This window comes from Carassius gibelio, chromosome B19, assembly GCF_023724105.1.
Source record: "Carassius gibelio isolate Cgi1373 ecotype wild population from Czech Republic chromosome B19, carGib1.2-hapl.c, whole genome shotgun sequence".
Classification (NCBI taxonomy): domain Eukaryota; kingdom Metazoa; phylum Chordata; class Actinopteri; order Cypriniformes; family Cyprinidae; genus Carassius; species Carassius gibelio.
Genome location: NC_068414.1, coordinates 25,705,574 through 25,725,821, shown reverse-complemented (window position 1 = coordinate 25,725,821; position 20,248 = coordinate 25,705,574). Strand labels below are relative to the sequence as shown.

The window sequence follows — 20,248 nt, the reverse complement described above, 5'->3', positions numbered from 1 at the left end:
TAATGAGATTTTTAATTCTATACTTTTAATTATGTTCTGTTCTATTCTATTCTATTCTATTTTAATGTGTTCTTTCGTTTCTTTCTTTCTTTCTTTCTTTTGAATTTCGAATGTCCTCACAATTCCTTGTTGTTCCTAGCACAAAACACTTCTCTGTCTATCAAATGAATACAGTGATATTTTTATTTGAGTTTGAGTGATTTGAGTTTGCTCATATTCATCGAATTGATTATCTGAAATTGATTGATTTCTATTTGATTATCTATTTTATTATGACCTTTTTTATATTTAACTGTTTTCTATTCTGCTTCATTCTAATTAATAACTCTATTCTATTCTATTCTATTCTATTCTATTCTATTCTATTCTATTCTATTCTATTCTATTCTGATATCCCAAGCTTTGATTGAGTGTTTCAGTCTGGCTTTTTTTATTTGTATTCATGGATGGTAAAAGAGGCGTATAATTATGTTTCATTATATTAATAATAACTTTATTTTTAATTTTATTTTTTTTATATAAAAGGTGCCAATAAATACATTTTAAAGTTGGTTCTATTCTATTCTATTTTAGTCTAGTCTATTCTGTTTCATTCTATTATATTCTAGAAAAATAAAGGTTCTAAAGGGTTCTTGCAGTGATGCCAGAATAATTATGGGTTCTTCAAATAATTTTTAATAATAATTTTTTTTTAAGTGTTAAGAACATTTTAATGATCTAAAGAATATTTTTCCTCTATAAATACCTTTTGTACAATATAAATATTTCATGGATGTAGTAATGGAACCACAGATGTTAATAATAAGCTATTCTATTCTATTCTATTCTATTCTATTCTATTCTATTCTATTCTATTAACCTGAGCATCGGCAGTGATTGCGGTTCGCAGTGGTCCACGCCCAGCAGAAAAGCAACGCTCGGCTCTGTGTGACACATCCGGGGCTCATTCAGGGGTGTCACTCAAACCTGCGAAGATGGCGACGACGGGCAGAAATACACTCCTATCGGTTAGCACAAATGTAAATAACAGCACTTCCGAAAGCCAAAACCCCGAGGAGGATGACGGACAGAATTTATGGTAGGCCTAGCCCGTTCTTTTATCCCCTGTTCAATCTCGGCTGTATGTGCAGAACGCGGCTTTAGGTGGCTCAGAGCCGCATGTGACATTTCTTAGCCGCTAACTTGCAAATTGCCTCAGCCGGCAGGTACACACAGGCCAGCATGAATCAATGATCGCAGTGATGCATACTCTATAAAGCGTTGTGATTTAACAGCTAATGCCACCCTGTGTTCCTCTGCGTTCAGGTCATCGATATTGAGTGAGGTGTCGACGCGCTCCCGATCAAAATTGCCGTCAGGAAAGAATGTGGTGGTTATGGGTGGGTGTTATTTTTCTTTTTGTCATACAAAAATTGCTGTTTCATGTCTGCTCTGTTTCAGCTTATTGATCTGCATCTGATTTTTCATTATTAATAAATAACATACAATGCTGACTGAATGCAATGGTTTGAACGTACTCTTTATGTGCACCGATGTGATTGTAAGTGTGCTGTTATTGTTACTGGGTGTACGTCATTGTCTCCAGTCGTCGCCGTCAGACACCGCGCGCGCAAAACACATTTGTGCCAGTCTCGTGAATTTTCCTCTGTATTTTTATAATTGGTCATTTATTTCGTCCTAACGATTTGCATATGCTACAGACTGAAGGGTTTGGTGAATAGAGATAATCCGTACTCTCAGACAGGGGCCGTGTCCTAAAGTCTATCGTACCCCCTACTTAGACAGCATCATAGGCGTGTTCCAAAGAACAAAATGCTGCATTTGAACTATCATTATTTTACATACTGAAAAGGCTGTATATGTGCCGGTGATGCCTAGAAAGTGCTGTCTAGCAGTCTATATGATGACTAAAATGCTATCTAGGTAGGCAGCTCACTAGTTTTTAAGACGCAGCCAGTGATTGGCTCATGTTTGCTGCTCAATGAGTGCGCTTTACTCATAGGGCGTCAGACATGATAGATAAAAGGCCATGCAAACTCTGTTGAAAGAATATATCTATATCTATATCTTTATTAATAATTATTTTCATGGCTGTTTTTAACTGTTTTGCCCATGTTGTTTTCCTTACCATATTAAGAAAATATTGTTTTAATAATAAACATTCTGGAGCTGTAATTTCAGTGTGCAGACATCTCGTTTTATTATTACTCTAAAATATATCACACTGTTGTCTTTGTCAAATATATGATTTCACATTAATTCCAGAAATTCTAAATTTTAACAGAAAACAAATATATTAAGACAGAAATTTATCAGACACTACAAAAAGAAAAAAGAAAAGATAAAAAAGGAAATCACTGCATTTTGAGTTCAAATGATACACTTTTTTTTTTTTTTAATCATTTCAGCAGATTTTTTTTCCGTCTCTGGTTAATTCTTGACCCTTGGTTTTTTTTAACCAAGAGATCCAGAGATCTATGTTGCTCTTCCAGCTTTATATTGCACATCAATGCGTCCTTTATACAAAACCTTAAATTTTTGATAGACTATTTATATTTTGGGAGATTATTTATATGCTTTCACTTATTTATACGCTTTAAAAACACTGCCACCAGTTCTCAGTCCCCTTGTTTTATTAATTGTATTAAAAATTTCAGTAAAAAAAAGAAGAGAGAAATGCAGTATGATTATATACTTTGTGTTTACTTTTATTTACAATCATATTCAATCTAATAAAAAACAAACAAACATATAATCATAATTAAATATGAATTATATATGTTGTTTTCAGGATCCAAATGCACCTACATCTCTAAGTTTTTTAATTATTATTATTATTATTATTTGTTGGTGTGTTAATCTGACTTGTTTTACAGGTGAGGTGGGGTCTGGTAAGACCACCCTGGTGGCCAGACTACAAGGTGTAGAAGAGTACATGAAGGGCCGAGGCTTAGAGTACCTGTATTTCAATGTTCATGATGATGATATCGATGGTAAATATTAAATCGTTGTCTAGAGTTTGATACTGGCAATATATAAATCAGTTTTAGATGTTTAACCTTAAATGACACTGAATAAGCAAATCTGGTTGTGATCCACTATAATCAGTCAATACGTTAAGCTGTTTTAACTGCAGTATTTTGAAGCAATGTTTTAGTAGATTGGTATGTCCTTTATTAAAATGGAAAAGTGTAGTATGTAAATAAGAAAATATGCCAGAACTCGCACTTTATGTAGTGTAATTTGCAATTTATTCATGATTAAGCATGTTTAAGTCAACTTGAAGCATAAATACGGTTAATGTTTTCAAAATATTTGTTTTGCCAACCCAAGCAGTCAAGTGTAATTATCAGTGACGTTTGTCATACTTAGTATAGAGGCAGCCTAATGAGCAACAGTGGGTAATTCAATACAGACATGCTAAATCTAATCGAACTCTTTTTGTCAGATCATGCACAGTGCAATGCATGGGTGCTGGATGGAGACCTGTACCACAAAGGCCTGCAGAAATTTGCCGTATCAACAGAGAACCTCGAGGACTCGCTGGTTCTATTTGTGGTTGATCTGTCCCGGCCCTGGCTGGCCCTCGATTCGCTGCAGAAATGGGGCAGCGTTGTCAGGAATTTTGTGGACAAGCTCAGAGTTCCCCCTGAAACCATGAGAGAGCTGGAGCACAGATGTGAGTTGTGTCTTTGTGTGTGTGTGTGTGTGTGTGTGTTTGCATGCTAAGTACGCTGTAGGAATGATCTAGTGTGGTGATGCATTTTGATCTGTGATAGTCCTTTATATAGCTGCGGGCTTTGTGCTAACAGTTCTTATACTTGCATGAATGAGTTTGCAGTTCGGACAGTAAATATCTCTGAATGTAACTGTGTTTGCATGCAGTGATGAAGCAGTTTCAGGAATACGTGGAACCAGGAAGTGACCTGGAAGCTGTGCCCCAGAGAAGAAATCCTGAGTCCGAGGAAGAGAGCGTCCTGCTGCCGCTGGGAGACAATACACTCACACAAAACCTGGGCCTGCCTATAGTGGTGGTCTGCACTAAGGTACACCTGCTCAAACTTCCTGGGACTTGCATTTAAAAGAGCTGCTACAATTAGGGATGCAGCACGATATTATCAGAACAATATCGGAATCAGTCGATAATGGCTTTAAATGTAAATATCGCCCCAATATGAAAAATTATGCCAATATGTCTTGCTGATAAGAGTAATAGGTTAACTCACATGTGATCAGGGTGTGCTAGCAATTAGATCATGTCAGTGTAGTGGTTCATTTTTGAAGCAAAATGTTTCCTGGATGGTAACTGGATTCATTGTTTTGTATTGGTGCATTTAAACTGAGAATGCATGTATGAATGACACTCCCCCAGGTCCTAATGCCCGCTCAGCAAGGAGTTTTAATTCTGTAGGGGGCGCTACTTCTAAAAAAAATAAAAGCAAGATACACAAATAATACTTGACTGGTTCTGATTAAATAAAGCAGTAATTGATGCCATAAAATCATGAGCATGTTTTGATTTAAAGGTCAGAAGCTATAAATTACATAAAGAAGAAGAAAAAGAAAAAAACACAAACATGACTCTTAAATTAAATAATTATATATACTGTTTAATCCATTAATGTGTAATGTTATTTTTTTTAAACGAATTATGAGCTCTTAAAGATTTTCTGAATTTTTATAACTCTTTTGCTTTAGAAAATATACAAATGTTAAATCATAAAATAAAATGTCAAGTTTACCACCGCATATTACTGATAAAAAAAATGCAGTGATTTTAATATATAGTTTATTTATAGTTATTTTCAAATCTTCAATGCACTGTCATTATAAAATAACTTGTATTATTGTTTATTTAATTCCAACAAATAAGTTCTTGTTAAAAACTAACCAAAATGAAAAATAATTATATATTGGTATCGGCCAAAATGAGTTGAAAATGATCGACATATCTGATATCGGCAAAAATCCAATATTGTGCATCCTTAGCTACAATTGTGCATGCATTAACACACTACCATTCAACAGTTTTGGTTCAATAAGATTTTTTTTTAAATGTTTTGGACAAACTCATATGCTCATGAAGGCTGCATTTATTTGACAAAATACAGTAATATATAACCTGCTTTAAAATAGTGAAAAATTATTACAATTTTAATTAGATTTATATTTTGATACATTTTAAAAATTTTATTTATTGCTCTGATGGCAAAGCTTTTTTTTATAGCCTTTACTCCAGTCTTCAGTGACACATCATTATTTATTATTATTAGAAATCATTCTAATATGCTGATTTGCTGCTCAATCATTTTTTAACATTTTATTATCAGTGTTATAAATGGTAGCGCATGTATAATGTTTCTGGAAAATAAAATAGCTTTTTCAGAATTCTTCGAATAGAAAATGTGAAAAAGCAACATTTGTTTGAAATACAGATCATAAACATTATAAACCTTTTACTGTCATTTCAAATCACTTTAATGCTTGCTTGTCGAAAAAAAGGATTAATTTTGTCGGGGAAAACAATCTAACTGACTTTTGAACGGTTCTGTTTTAATATTAGCATAACAGTCGAACGTTAACATCCAATTACCATCTTTTGTGCAATGAAGTTCACAAGCCACAAATTTGACTGGTAAAGTAGAAATGATGTTGAATTCTATATATTTTCTATACTTTTCAAAGCAGTTAATTTGTAGATTTAAGCTTGATTTTGAATCTCAGTTTTTGTTGATGTCGTCTCAGACTGTTGGATCCCACATATTTCAATGACTATGATAAACAATGACCAGAAATGGCAAGTTTATCTGCTTTTGCTTTCACCCAAATATATCAAGTTACAAAGTAAGGATGTAGTAGTATGTTAATGGGGTCTCCTTTTCACAATTCTCTCTCTGTGTAGTGTGATGCCATCAGCACTTTGGAGAAGGAGCACGATTATAAAGACGAGCACTTAGACTTCATCCAGTCTCACATTCGACGCTTCTGCTTGCAGTGTATCCTTACACATCAGCTTGTAATGATGAATATAATTCACCCTGCACATTTAAGTCATCTGGACGCTAGGTTATTTTCATGTTCAGTTTGATCTTTAAATGTCAAGAGTGTCTTTTCTTTGTGCATCTGAATAAAAAAAACAGAGGCTGCACAGGTAGATGTATTGAATCTTGTTTGCTTAACAGTGGAATGTGGTAACATTATCTGCTTTAAATGTAACCTTCCTTCACATGTGACCTTTCAGATGGAGCAGCACTACTTTACACATCCATGAAGGAGAACAAAAATCTAGACTTGTTATATAAATACCTCGTTCACAGGTTATACGGCTTTCCCTTCAACATCCCAGCTCAGGTGGTGGAGAAAGACTCTGTGTTTATGTAAGTGACTAACACATGAATAACACATGAAGCTAATTAAATACAAATGGGTAATGTAGTAAAATGGGTTTACTGCATCAAATGTTTCTTTAATGGTACACGTGTTCATATAATCTGTGTTGCATTTTCAGTCCATCGGGATGGGACAATGAAAAAAAGATCGCCATCCTGCATGAAAATTTCCAGACAGTAAAAGCAGAGGACAACTTTGAAGATGTAATAGTGAAACCTCCAATTAGAAAGGTAAGAGTTCACGCCTGATTCGATCTTTGCCACTGGATGTACAGTTAGCTGAATTAACAGCCATAATATTTCTTGCCATGAAAACAGCCACAGAAGCTGGAATGGCGTTGAACACAAAAAAATCTCTCTAATCTACCGATTGCTCATTTGTGATATCTTTCCAGTTTGTACATGAGAAGGAAGTTCAAGCTGAAGATGACCAAGTGTTTCTACTAAAGTTGCAGGTAATTGCATAAAATTGTGTAACATAATTGACAAAAATGATTTTTTCAGCAGCCGTTACTCATTATTAGACTTCAGTGTCACATGATCCTTCAGAAATCATTATAATATGCTTAGTTGGTAAACATTTATTAGCTATTAATTCGTTTTTCTAATTTAAATATAAAATGGATCATAAGCATCATTGGCTCGGCATAAATGTGCTGTTTTCATTTATTGCAAACTGCTCTGAAACTGTGAGCTTTTAGAATGTGTGACCGCACCATTGAAATGTGCAGCGCTCATATTAATTTAATAAAATCGTTGCCTTTTGAAGTTTAATAGTAACAGGTTGTTTAGTTTTTCCTGCTTTTCTTTGCCCAAATGTAATAGCTTTTAAATTAAGATGTTTGTTATGCAATTTAAGATGCCTTAAATTTCATAAACATAATGCTTCTCATAAATATATTTTGTGTTTCGCATACAAATATTTTTACTGTCAAATGTGACTTACATGCTCTTGTTGTCAAGCCCTGAATTTGTAAGTCTAGTAACCTGAGAGTTTTTTTTTAATAATTCATGGAACTTGTTTGATAAATGAATCATTGTCAGAATATTTAAGAAATAAACGCTGGATTATTTCTGTTCTCAGACTCTGTTATCTAAACAGCCTCCAGTCACTGCAGGAAGACCAGTGGTGAGTGTTTTACATGCGCTCCATTTACATTTCAGCCCACAGCGTTACTCACTGTTGAATCATGCTTTGGATAAAGACTTTTCCTGCTACAAGACATTTACATTTACATGTATTCATTTAGCAGACACTTTTACCCAAGCCAATTTAATTATTGGAATTTTTTACATTCTGCTTTGGTCTTGTTAGTCGTCCTCTCACTCTATATTCTTTTGTTATTTTCTTCCATTTTATAATCCTAAAACATATCTTTATGTGTCTGTAACAGGACCCAACAAACAGAGCGCCCACCGGCTCACCGAGGACCACCAACCGTTCGGCGGCTAACGTGGCAAACGTCATGCCCATGCAATCAGGTACCAAGAAGATTGATCCCAACATGAAAGGTGTGTAAGAGTGGGCCATATTTAGGATGCATGCCTCCGATTCCTCTCCATCTTTCTCGGTCTCTTTCCTTCTGCATTCGGTCCTGTAGTTTCTCTCCTTTCTCTCAGCTTCTGGAGTCACGCCTTTCTAGCTCTTGGGAATTTTATTTATCCGGTCTCTGGATCTGGTTTCATGATTTTCCCCACCCTGTCTTCTTGGGAAGATTGTGACTTTCAACATGAGATGCCATCCTCAAAGCTTGTGTCTAGAATCATATTGTTTGTTTTGGGCAGCGGTGATCATGAATACACTTTTAGTGTCTCCAGAGACTGTTTCAGGATGCAGATATAAGAAGGGCTTTACTCTTATAGGTTCAAATCATAGGGAAATTGCTGCCATGTTTGGAGGAGATTAGGAGAGCTTGTTGGGATTAAAGCCAAAGTCTTTCAGACTTTCTCTTTTACACAAATTTTTTATTCCATTTTAGGGCTCAGTAGATGTTACTTTTATTTTATTTTGTAGCCCCCTGAATCTAGTTAGTCTCTGCTAGAGTTTCAGCTTGTATGGTTGTGTTAATATTGTCATTTCTTGTGGCAGGAGGTCAGACCAGTGAGGGTGTGCTGGCTAACTTCTTCAACAGTCTGTTGACTAAGAAAGCAGGCTCACCCGGCCCGGGCGGCCAACCTACAGGAGGAGGCAGCAACACACCAGGAACAGTCCGCAAGTCAGGTGAGAGATCCTCTGTGACCGAATCACTCCTCCATTCATATCTGTGTCCACTGTCATGGTGCATTTGAAGTGTTTTGACTTGGAGAGCTTGAGTTTTGTATTTCAACAACTGAAAATTTATATAAACCTGTTTTACATGATATGAGGTGGCAGATGTTGACTTCTATCACTACCACGGTAGAGGAGTAAAACAAATTATTTTCACAACATCATTGACCAGTAAGAAGGGAAATTTGTTTTTAAAAGAAATGTAAAGGCATAGTTCACCCATCAATGAAAATTCTGTCATCAATTATTCACCCTCATCTGCGGAACACAATTAAATTAAGAAATGTTTGATCAAATCCGAGAGCTTTCTGACCCTCCATAGAAAGCAACGCAACAACCACATTCAAAGGCCAGAAAAGTAGTAAAGACATCATTAAAATTGTCCATGTGACATTAGTTGTTTAACCATAATGTCATAAAAAAAAAAAAAAAAACTTTAGTTAACAATTTCTTCTCTTCAATGTCAGTCTCGACTGTCATTAACAAGAGTACCGGACCTCAGTCTGAACACATACTATGTAAAATTACCTTTACAACTATTGAATCTGATGAAAATCACTCTAATATACAGTTTGAACTCTGGTATGTTTTTGAGGCTCTTCACCATTTTTCAACATCAGTTTCATAAAAGCAGTAGACCTCATCAGCATATGAAAACACTGTTTCTGTGGGCCTTGGAGTGTTTTTTTTTTTTTGGTCATGTCTTCAAAATTAATAATTTCGCAGCCCTCAGAAATAGTTGTTTTGGCACAGTAGATGATAGAGGCTTGATGTTGCAAATGATGGAGCAGGTCTGTGTGATTATCTTCAAAACACTTAAAATCTTGTCTTGTTTATGTTGTACACATGTGAGGTCACTGAAGTTTGTCCCGTTCTCCTTTATGTTGTCCTCATCACCCTCCTCTCGTGCACCTTTATCGTCCCATCCCAGATCTTTGACATCAGCGATGGTAAAATGAATGGATTTGATTATCTCCTCTGCATGTGCAGCTAAAAACCCCACTAATCATTCAAGCTGACATGCTGTCACCCTCACCGTTCACACTGCATCATCAGATTACTAATAACCCCATAATCATGCACAAAACTCAACCGAGCAAATTAGTTTACACAACAATTATCTGTATTCACTCACCCTCGTGTTTTTCCAAACCTGTATGACTTACCTTCTTCTGTGGAACACAAATGATACTTTATAATGTCTGAAGTGTTTTTGTCCATATAAAGAAGGACAGAGGGGTTCATTTTTGTTTTGGACCCCATTGACTTTTATCATATGGACAAAAACAGTTGAATACTCGTTCAAAATATCTTATTGTGTGTCTGACAGAAGAAAGTAAGGTTTCAAATGACTTGCAAATGACTAAATGATAAAACATTTTCTTTTTAAAACATTTTTAAATGAACTATCCCTTTAAATTTTAAAATGGTGAAAGAATGAAAAAAGTGTTTGGCAGTAACTACGTTTGTTAACATGCCTACTAAGGGTTTCTACAGATTTAACATTCACCTTACAAACTCTAAAACTAACAGCAAGTGCAGTGGTTTTATGGCCCACTCTCTTGTGTCCTTCCATATTATGCTTTTGCATCTTCATTTGTTTTTGCAGCCTAATTTTATGGGAGTGTTTTAAAGGTAAAGTACCTCATTGGCCACAGTGACCTCTTCCAGGCATAATTTTTGTGCCCTTATTTTCTTACTGTAACCATGCAACTACAGTGTGCGACTACATTCGTGTTGACTTTGCTCATCAGTCATTATATTTAACCCCTCTGAACAGGGGATGTTGGCCACGCTAAGGTGTGTGTTCAGGCGACTGTCCCTCACTTGCATCCTTTTACTGTAACCACTGCTGCAAAAAATGTATTTATTCCTCTGATAACAGCTGAATTTTCAGCATCTTTAGTGTCATATGATTCTTTTGAAATCATGGTAATATGCTGATTTGGTGCTCAAGAAACATTTCTTATTAGTATTGATGTTGAAAACAGTTGTGCTGCTTGCATTTTTGGAAATGGTGATACATGGTTTTTAGGATTCTTTCATTTTTCTAAATCTATTGTTATAAATGTTAATTGATTCAGACATCATCATAGATTGGTTGAGAAGGTTACAAAGACTAGTGTGAATGCACCTCTTCTAAGTTGCTTTCTACTGGAGCAGGAAACTGCTGGTGAATGCATGAATTGATTGTATGTGTATATATATATATATATATATGTGTGTGTGTGTGTGTGTGTGTGTGTGAAATGCAGTGTAAGTTGGTTTGGATAAAAGTGTCTGCCAATAATTCAGTGAAGTGTTTGTTTGGTGCCTGCACTGTAAAGGCAAAGAATCATGTTAAAACCAAGGCAATTAATTTGCTAACTAATTTAGGTTACAATCCACAATTGCTGCAGGGCAAATTGTTAGCACATAATTAGTGGAATGAAAATAAGCCTTTAAACAATTATTACATTTCCATCAGATCAAAGCCTTTTGTTTGGTTTAAAGCATAATTTCTGAATTAGCTTTGTCTTATTGCGATTTGTACCTTTTTAAAGCACTAAATACACAGATGGTTAGTTAGTAAAGTTTTTAGTACATGCATAATGTTATTGTGTTGGCTGGATTTTCCTTATATTTAAAAACAAATGTGTGTGTGAGTCTGTGTGAAGGTTTATTAACAGCCTTTCATCTCCATTCATTCCATCGCTATGTATTTTCTTTTCTCCTTCAAGCTCAAAAAGTTCTTATTTGCGATCTTTCTGCTTAACATTGATATAGGAAGAGCAAAGTCTCTTTCTTACTTGTGCTTCACACTTGCTCTTGTGCTAAATAGTTCACTCACAGACTCGCATACACTGACATGCTAAGGTTTTAAGTGTATTGTCATCCCTTCTCACCGATGTAGGAATATTCTGGGTTTAAACAAAGTGAATCCCGATCGACAAACACAATGTTTACTAACACAATTTATTTTTCAAGTTGTCCCTTCTTTTCTTTTAAAAAAAGCTGGTGACACTTTAAAATAGGGAACACTATTCCCTCAGTAAATTCCTAATTTGCTGCTTATTAATAGTTAGTAAAGTAGTTGTTAAGTTTAGCTATTAGGTAGAATTAGGGATGTAGAATAAGTTCATGTAGAATAAGGCATTAATATGTGCTTAATTAGTACTAAAAAATGGCTAATATTCTAGTAATGTGTATGCTAATAAGCAACTAGTTAAGAGACCCTAAAATAAAGTGTTACCAAAAAGCTCAAATCTGGGTAACATTAAGGCACTTGCCTCATAATGTGACCAATATGCATGTTAATATAAAGCCATGTACTGTAAAATCTCTCATTTAAATTTTATGTGTAAAGCTATATGCAGTTTTAAAATGGCAACATAACGCACAAAATCCTACAACAACCGCAAAAATGATTTGAACAGCTTTAGAGTTTAACAAAAATTAAAGTGTTTTTATAGGTTTTATTTATGACTTTAAAATTTCCCAAGAACTGGTCCCATTTTCCTTCTCTCACCCTATTTTTTTTTTTTTTTAGTAAGGAATGAAATTATTAAAGTCAAAATAATTTTTGGGTAACTAGCATAATGCCACAAATCCTGTTGATAATGCCTATCTTGTATTGAAGCCAAAATATTATTTTAAAGCTTTGGCTAATACTGCTCTCAAATAACGTGATGTGAATTTTGGCTAGCGTACTCATACTAATTCAATTTGATCATATCTTGTTTATTCTCAGGCTCCAAGTTGGGGTTGACAGATGTCCAGGCTGAACTGGACCGGATCGCCAACAAATCCGACCTGGACTCCTCAGCAACCACACCCCCTGCCGAAAACGACGAATCCTGAATAAGAGGCGGGGATTATTCACTGGCAAGCTCCTCCCCTTCTCACTGCTCTCTCCGCCCCGAACCTGCCTCCCTTCTGCCACCTCTCCTCCCTTCATCTCCCTCACTCTTCCTCTTGATCTTGTTCAGAAGGGGGATTTCTTCCTGTTTATTCCTTGTACGGCCAGTGACTTGAAGCTGCATGTCAGGCAAATTGCGATTGCTATGTCTGTCTCCACACACACGCACACATGTACAGCAGACGGGTCCATAAAAAACGTCATAGAGACAGGGTTGTCATAGAAATGAAGGACACTAGATCAGCGTTGGACTCTAAAAGAGAGGATTAGAAAGGAAATGAGGATGTAGGGAGAAGTCTGTATTAGAAAGTGAAAGGGGTTTGTGAACTTAAGTCTATCTGTATGCAAGTAAGATTTTTTTTTCTTGGCTCTCAGTAGTGAATTAACTTATATGAAGGATCCTGTTCGACTAAAGTAAAAGTCGCTTGGCTTGTGATTAAACAAACGCACATTTTTACTGATCTAAACATCTTACTTAGTCTCATATGAACAAAAAAATGAAATCAGAATAAAGGGAAACATCAAATTTCAGTCGGAGAGCGATTCGGTCAAACGATTCATTGGATGTGGTCACCTTGTGTTGGTTTTTATTAAGTGGCTATCTTCAGGGCTCTCAATACCTGACATATTCTTAAGTGTATCGATCACAGGACCAAAACAAATATACTGACATGATTTCAATGCTTTGTTATATCCATAACCCCTTTTTTGCTGCTGTTAAACTGTCAACAGAGTCACAAAGTCAGATTGATGTGACCTGTTGCGTACAATTAAAAGTATCGAAATATTGCACTTTTACACAACAGTAGGTAATGACACTGAAAAGGATCTCTTACAAAGCAGACTGTAGCAGATTAGTACATTAACTGGAGAGAGAGAGAGAGTTTTTAGCTTAGACATGGTTTATGAAGTCGTCTGTGTAACTGCTGATCAAGACTATTGATGGGACTGACAACTATGTCCAGTTTAAAAAAAAAATGTTGTTTGTTTGTTTGTTTGTTTTCTATGTTTATAAGAGCTTGAAAATTGGATGTTTCTGTGTATGTATGTTCTCATCTTTCAACTACAGCCGGTTATGGCATTGTTTATTAATGGATGCACTAGAGATCATGCAAACACGATCAGTATTACTGTCTTTTCATTTGTGTGTGTGTGTGTGTGTGTGTGTGTGTGAGTGTGTGCGCGGGAGTTTGAGCAAAATGAGTAAATTCAGCAGGAGATTTGTCTGTTTAGAGACTTTAACGGCTAGAAATTAGTACCAGGATGGGAAGGGAGGGGGGAGAGGCAGAGGTGGCAGGGCAGGTGAGATCTCAGATCACCCTCACCTGCATGTACAGTCATCAACCGAAACTTCTTACGAGAGGGAGGAGGAAATAAACATACGCTAATATGGTCCTGTAATTTCACAAGATGTAGTGATGTTTCTCTGGATCAGGTCTGTAATCATTCTATTAAAGTTGTATTTATTGGGAATGGCTGCTGTCTCTGACGTTGTTTTGTGTGGGTGGAGAGTTTTATGACACAGGAAGTCTGTGGTCTCCGCAAAACAGAAGTTCCAGACAGTTCAACATTTTACAAAACTGTATCAACATTCATTTTTCTTTGTTAAAGCATTAGATGAACACGTTTGGCCACAAAACCAACTAACATTACAAGATTGTTCAGGGAAATATTTTTTGTAATAATACAGTTTGTAAAAACGTAAAGCAAAGTTGAGACAATTTATTAAAATGTATGCACCAGTAAATTATTAACAGGGTATTATAATATTAAATATTATATAATAATTATAGTATTAAAACCATCTGACTGCAATAAGCGATGCATGTAATGAGTGATATTCTAATCCGTGTAAATGTACTAAAACAACCATGCCCTAATCAATTCCCCATCCATGCTCTCCTGTTGTTGAGGACAGAAGACAATATTTTTATATTGTTGGATCTGGAACAGAAAAACATTATTTCAGATACTCCGAACATGTATTACAGATCCAGCTATGTTCAGTTTATCTAAATATGCTGAAAAACACACTGAAATCGCTCGGATCCTAACTTACCCTCAGGTTGTGAGCTGCGAGCGGCAACAAATGAAAGCAACACACTTACAACTGAGAGATATGAAGCCAGAAGACCACACACCTGAAAAACAAACAAAGCAGTCACACAAATGGTATGCTGCCTTAACCCCACCTTAAAACCAGACTTTGACGTACATTTTAGTTTCATTTTCTTTTTACCGAAATCCTTTTTTACAAGTTTGATCGACTGTAATAAAACTTGGCTAAACTGATAATCATTTACTGTGATGAATCCCTTACTGAGGCGGCAACCAGAATGGGGGTGTCATAAGTCTTCACAGCAGCTACAATGGAACCAGTGGAGATGAAGATGAATCCCAGTGTATCAAGCACAAACTCCTTGAAGAACAAACAGAATGATACAATAATCATATACAGTTAATACTAAATCATGATTATAATGTGGGTAGCAGTTGGCCTGTGGTAACAAATATGGGAAAGTGCCATGTCTGACTGTTTGATTTGCTATATTCCACATAAATAATTTTTAAACATAACTTTGACAATTATTATACAGGTTTATCAGACGTTAGTTGCCAAAAAAAAAAAAAAAAGATTAGTTGAAGTTTGCAAAACCATACTACTATGTTGTTTACCAATTTACCATTTTTCCTGTATATGCACTGAACTAAAACCTTTATTTCCCTGGGTGGAAAATACAGCTGGTAACTAGTTTTGGATAGACTTGCTGGTTAACTAGCTGTTCCAAAAACAACTTAACATATTTGCTTGTTTGTCGGGACGTCTAAAAACCACTCGAGCTTAATCTGGGGTTGATGGATCGAAAGTCAAAGGACATTAACCGTCAACAACTGATCATTTCCTTGTGAGCTTTAATAGGAATAATGCAATTATTAGATGTAACAATACTCACGGTTATCTTCCAGTTTACAAACGATGTCCTTTTCGGAACCCCAAATACAGTCAGGATTAGAAAAACAGAGACCGTGATGCAGTAACCGAGCGTGACCCCTTCAAAGAAACCGTAAGCGTAGAGACTGTTGTACCACGTGGAACGAACGCAAGCGAACGCTACAAGAAGAATCACCTGCACACACAAACACACAATGCTATTTCTCTGCAATTATTATACTACCTGTTACGACTCAAAATGACGAATGTAGGACATTATAATTGACAAAAATGAAACGCGGAAAGGCGTGTTCTGTTGTCTGGTATTGTCATGTGACATAGGTGTAGATAAGAAAGACTTACGAGCTGAGCGAGCTTCAGAATTCCTTGTTTTGATCGCAAGTATTCCAGAAATAAAAACCCCATCATCGTTCAGTGGATGGACTATAACAATATACCGCGAACGACGCGACGTTACGCAAGATCGCTCAACAGTGCTCGCGCGTTCAGTGTGATGTGGTCAGGAAACTGCATCTGACGCGATTTACTGCTGTTGCTCAATTCCACATCATGATTACAAGTCATACTGTATCTTAATACCTGAGAGCATGAATCACAATTCGCTGGAACACATTATGACAATAGATGATAAATTCCGCATATTTCTCAGTCTATGATCTCACAACATTCCTGTACAGACAAGCACATATTTTGTGAGATGCAGAGATGGGAGCATGGATGCACTTGTGAACTTCCCCTTCTAGTTTCTAAGATTGTGCAATTTACAGTCTATATACCAAATTTGAGACACATGATTGTGTGCAGCCAACCATATGAGTTTGGCATTTAAAAAATAAGAAGTAAATCAGATCTGCTTTCAAAGGAGACAATAGCCTAAAAATGACAGCTTTAAATTGAAAGTTACACTTAGCCCATCCTTTGTGAAATACAACAAGGCTTTCATAACAAGTCGGTCAGGTAAATCCAAACATCCCGATTATTTTCAATATAATTTTTTATTATCAAACATGAACCAACATTAAAAGGCACATTCAAAGCACACGTGAAACATTGTATATCTATTCATTCACAGCCAGAAAATGAGCCTTATGAGAACGCTGCATTCAATAAAGCTAAAGTAATGTAAGCTTTGAATGTCCATATAAAATATATACAAATATATTTTGTGCATTAGACAGATCTGTGTAGATGGTTGCAAATACATACAGAGCAAAACGTAGGCTACATTTGTTTATTTTATACATTAAATGAAAAACTGCAATCCAGTGCATTTTATTCATCTCCTCTGTGCCAGGATTTGTAGCTGAAGAACGCACTACCAGTGTAACTCAGAGACACGTGGAATGCAAAGAAAAAAAGAAAAGAGAAAAAGAGGCAAGAGAAAAAAAAAATACATAAAAAAAAAGGAATTAAAGTATTTTACTTGGAAATGAAATTTCACTTTGGAAAATGTAACCACATATTCTGGGCAGGGGAGCGCAATTATAATTATTATCCCTTGACCACAGATATATATTAACCTCCACATTATGTTTTGTGCAATTATGTACAATAAACTGATTATTACCATCGATGCCACCCAACAGTTGAATTCATGATGACCTCTGAACACCTTATTCACCAATGTTGCCTCAACAATAGCAGCTGACGTGTACAGTACAGCTACAGTGCAATTAAAAATGAGAACCTAGGATTTCAGAGACGGAACTATTAGGCTATTTAAGACACTTAACACAACAATATGGTCCTTAACATTTAGCCACATTGTTTTTTTTTTTTTTGAAATCACTAAGGTAATTTGGGTATGTTTAGACCCGTCTTTCTTAATCAATATGCTGAACTATTTGTGCATGTCATCCCTGTATCCTTTTACAGCTACCCTTTCACAGTTTCTACATCTTTCTAGAGACTATAGAACTATACAGAAGTACACCTACAGGGAACATGTCAGATTTGTCCATTGGCCAGTTTGATGATGAGGATGAAGAGGGGGAGAAGCCAATAGAAGAGAGTCACAAACATCACCCATCCAAATGGGGAAAATGTGAAATATTCTGTTTGCAACCAGTGCCCATACCAGCAGGCCCAAAATCTGAAGAATAAAAGAATGACTGTTGCTTTCAAATATTTGATCCTCTGGAAAACCTAAATAGAAAAGTTTGAGGACAGTGGTTCTCAACGGTTCTTTTTAAGACACAGCAGGTTTGAGTGAGCGGAGGCCGGCTTGAGAACGGTGCCGCCAGTGGATTTGACAACAAGCTTTACAGATTGTAACACTCCAAAGATAAAGGAAAAATTGTCCAAAGAAGTTTCATTTTTCAGTTCAGTTTTTAGAAACTGAATTCTGATTTAAAGCCAATATAAAAGACAATAAAAAAAATCAACCTTACTGGAATGTAACGTCATTACATTAGAAAATTCATTAATAAAAAAGGTGTATTGGAAACATTTTAACAGTATGCTAATCACGCAGTGTGATTGAGTTTAATCACAAATTTTGTATTCAGCATGTAAAGAAGAAGAAGAAGTTTATTCACATTTTACACATACATATATTCATATGCACTTAAGATGAGCATGCATGTGAACTGAATATGTGAACATATTTTGATGGGCTGTGGCAAACCTGTATTGAATTTAAACTATAAGAGCAGAGTCCTCTTCTTCGAAACTGGGTTATTGGGTCGTTTGGATTAAACCAACCATAGCTCTATTACAATCTCACTTCCTCTGCTACTCATTGGCCTTATCTTCCCCGCATTGAGACAGAGAGAGTTACATTCACCGACTGCAATCACCCGCACCAAAAATGAGTTTCACTGTCAGGTTCAAGCTAGAATCAACAAAAAAGGGGGAAGTCAGTTCTTGCAGTTACACAGAAATTAATGAGAGGTTATGGCTTCTCATTAATGAACCTGTACTCAAATAACATGAACTCTCCATATGATACAAGTTTGTGATGGGGACTTTGCAGCTCACATAATGAGGGCTATACATACAAATGAGGTGTCAATATCTGTAGAAACTATTACAAAGCCTTAATATACATGCAATGTAGACTAGAAGCACTCCAATCATTACTACTTCCTCCTGAATGCATTGGTAGGCGTTTTTACAGTTGCAAATAAATGCGCTCAAAAATCTTACTGATATACTCCTAAGCTATTATATATTAACCTGTTGTTACTAATATGTAACCTATTATTTATCCCCACTAGGAGGTGCAGTTGATGGTATTTCCATAGTTTTCGCAAATTCTGGTAGCGCCACTACAAACTATATATACACAAATAAAAAAAAAAGAAGTTTATTTGCATAATGAGGTTGACTCCGCCCACAGACCACCCCCATCCTCTACCACAGTTTACTTCCTCCAGAAAACACCTGATCAGGTTAGATGCTGCATTTCCAAAACAGTAAACATGTTAATTAAAGTATCTATTTAAAAAATAGGGGGGGGGGGTTGCTGGTGGCATTAGAAATAAAATATTTGCAGTGAGTCTTGATGGATGTGTGCTAAAGTGTTTACTGAGGGTCAGGGTTTGTTCGTGCGTCATCACTGCAGTTGGCGCGCTCTCAGTTCTCCAGTAGATGGAGCCACAATCAAATAAAAGTCTAGACAGTTTCACTGCAAAATGAAAACAAAATAGAAACGGACATACACACACACACACACACACAAAAAAAACGCTTTTAGACAGCCTAATAATTGATGGTGCAATTTTTAGAAACCGTTTTTAAAGACAATATATATATGATATAAAAATATGCTATTCAAAAATTTTAGGGTCTGTAAAAGTAAATTGATCAAAAGTGACAGTAAAGACATAATTTTACAAAGTTTTATTTCAAATAAATTTTGTTCTTTTGATCTTTCTTTAAATAAAAAAAATATGTAAACTGTGTTATGGTTTCCACAATTTGGAATATTTAGCAGCATTCCAAATTCAAGATTTTCTTTTCGTCAAATACACGATTATACAGAGAATATAACCAGCAGTCAAATTTGAGTCAGGTCCGCTCCATAGACAATTTTTAAAGAATACAACACAGAGGAAAATATACGTACACACACACACACACACACACACACACACACACACACACAGATATATATATATATATATATATATATATATATATATATAGATATAGATATAGATATAGATATATATATTATATATATATGAAAATAATTAATAAAAGTAAATAATAAAATAGAAGATAAAATGTGCATTAAAAGAATACTGTAGTCTTAAATATTAAGATACACAGGAATGTACAAGAAGCAAATGTGCAAACATGTTGTGACACTGTCAATATTTCAATATAAGGTAGAGAATGATGAATATCTTACTGATTAAGTAAATATTAAGTGGAGACAAGTAGATGTTAAGAGGCTGGTTTTGAGAATAGGAGCCTGATGGCCTGGGGGAAGAAACTCTTCCTAAGTCTCTCAGATTTACCATCAGGCTACGCAAGCACTTTCCAGATGGCAGCAAAGTAAAAAGACAGTTACTAGGCTGGTTGGATTCCTTTATGATTTTAATCTGGTGTAGCATAGTTGCTTTTAACATTTATCAAAATTAGAAATGTTTTCTGAACAGCAAATCAGCATATTAGAATAATTTCTGAAGGATCATGTGACCCTGGAGGCTGCAGTAACAGCTGCTGAATATTCACCCTCCTATTTATTAGAAATATATTTCAGTGTTATTTTTGTAGCTATTTGATCAAGT

The 20,248-nt window shown here is 35.7% G+C and overlaps 2 protein-coding genes across 6 annotated transcripts; one reads left to right on the top strand and one right to left on the bottom strand.

The window, feature by feature from the left end:
• Positions 1-918: 918 nt before the first annotated feature.
• Positions 919-14,029, top strand: dync1li1 (dynein, cytoplasmic 1, light intermediate chain 1). Of its 4 annotated transcripts, none has more exons than XM_052584672.1 (14): positions 919-1,078; positions 1,306-1,379; positions 2,877-2,993; positions 3,449-3,679; positions 3,886-4,046; positions 5,903-5,996; positions 6,242-6,377; positions 6,509-6,620; positions 6,785-6,844; positions 7,474-7,518; positions 7,784-7,871; positions 8,479-8,610; positions 9,590-9,608; positions 12,389-14,029. In XM_052584672.1, exons 1-13 carry the CDS (start codon positions 975-977, stop codon positions 9,595-9,597), a joined length of 1,362 nt encoding a protein of 453 aa, XP_052440632.1. In that variant the 5' UTR covers positions 919-974; the 3' UTR covers positions 9,598-9,608; positions 12,389-14,029. The 4 variants fall into 4 exon arrangements, with proteins under 4 accessions (XP_052440632.1, XP_052440631.1, XP_052440630.1 ...); XM_052584671.1 differs by having other exon boundaries at positions 7,784-7,901; XM_052584670.1 differs by lacking the exon at positions 9,590-9,608.
• Positions 14,030-14,119: 90 nt separating this feature from the next.
• Positions 14,120-16,181, bottom strand: LOC127979313 (CKLF-like MARVEL transmembrane domain-containing protein 7). 2 transcript variants are annotated; one of them, XM_052584674.1, is made up of 5 exons: positions 15,852-16,170; positions 15,511-15,684; positions 14,877-14,975; positions 14,616-14,697; positions 14,120-14,500 (listed from the first exon to the last, which is right to left on the bottom strand). In XM_052584674.1, exons 1-5 carry the CDS (start codon positions 15,915-15,917, stop codon positions 14,487-14,489), a joined length of 435 nt encoding a protein of 144 aa, XP_052440634.1. In that variant the 5' UTR covers positions 15,918-16,170; the 3' UTR covers positions 14,120-14,486. The 2 variants fall into 2 exon arrangements, with proteins under 2 accessions (XP_052440634.1, XP_052440633.1); XM_052584673.1 differs by having other exon boundaries at positions 14,120-14,697; positions 15,852-16,181.
• Between the last annotated feature and the right edge of the window lie 4,067 nt (positions 16,182-20,248).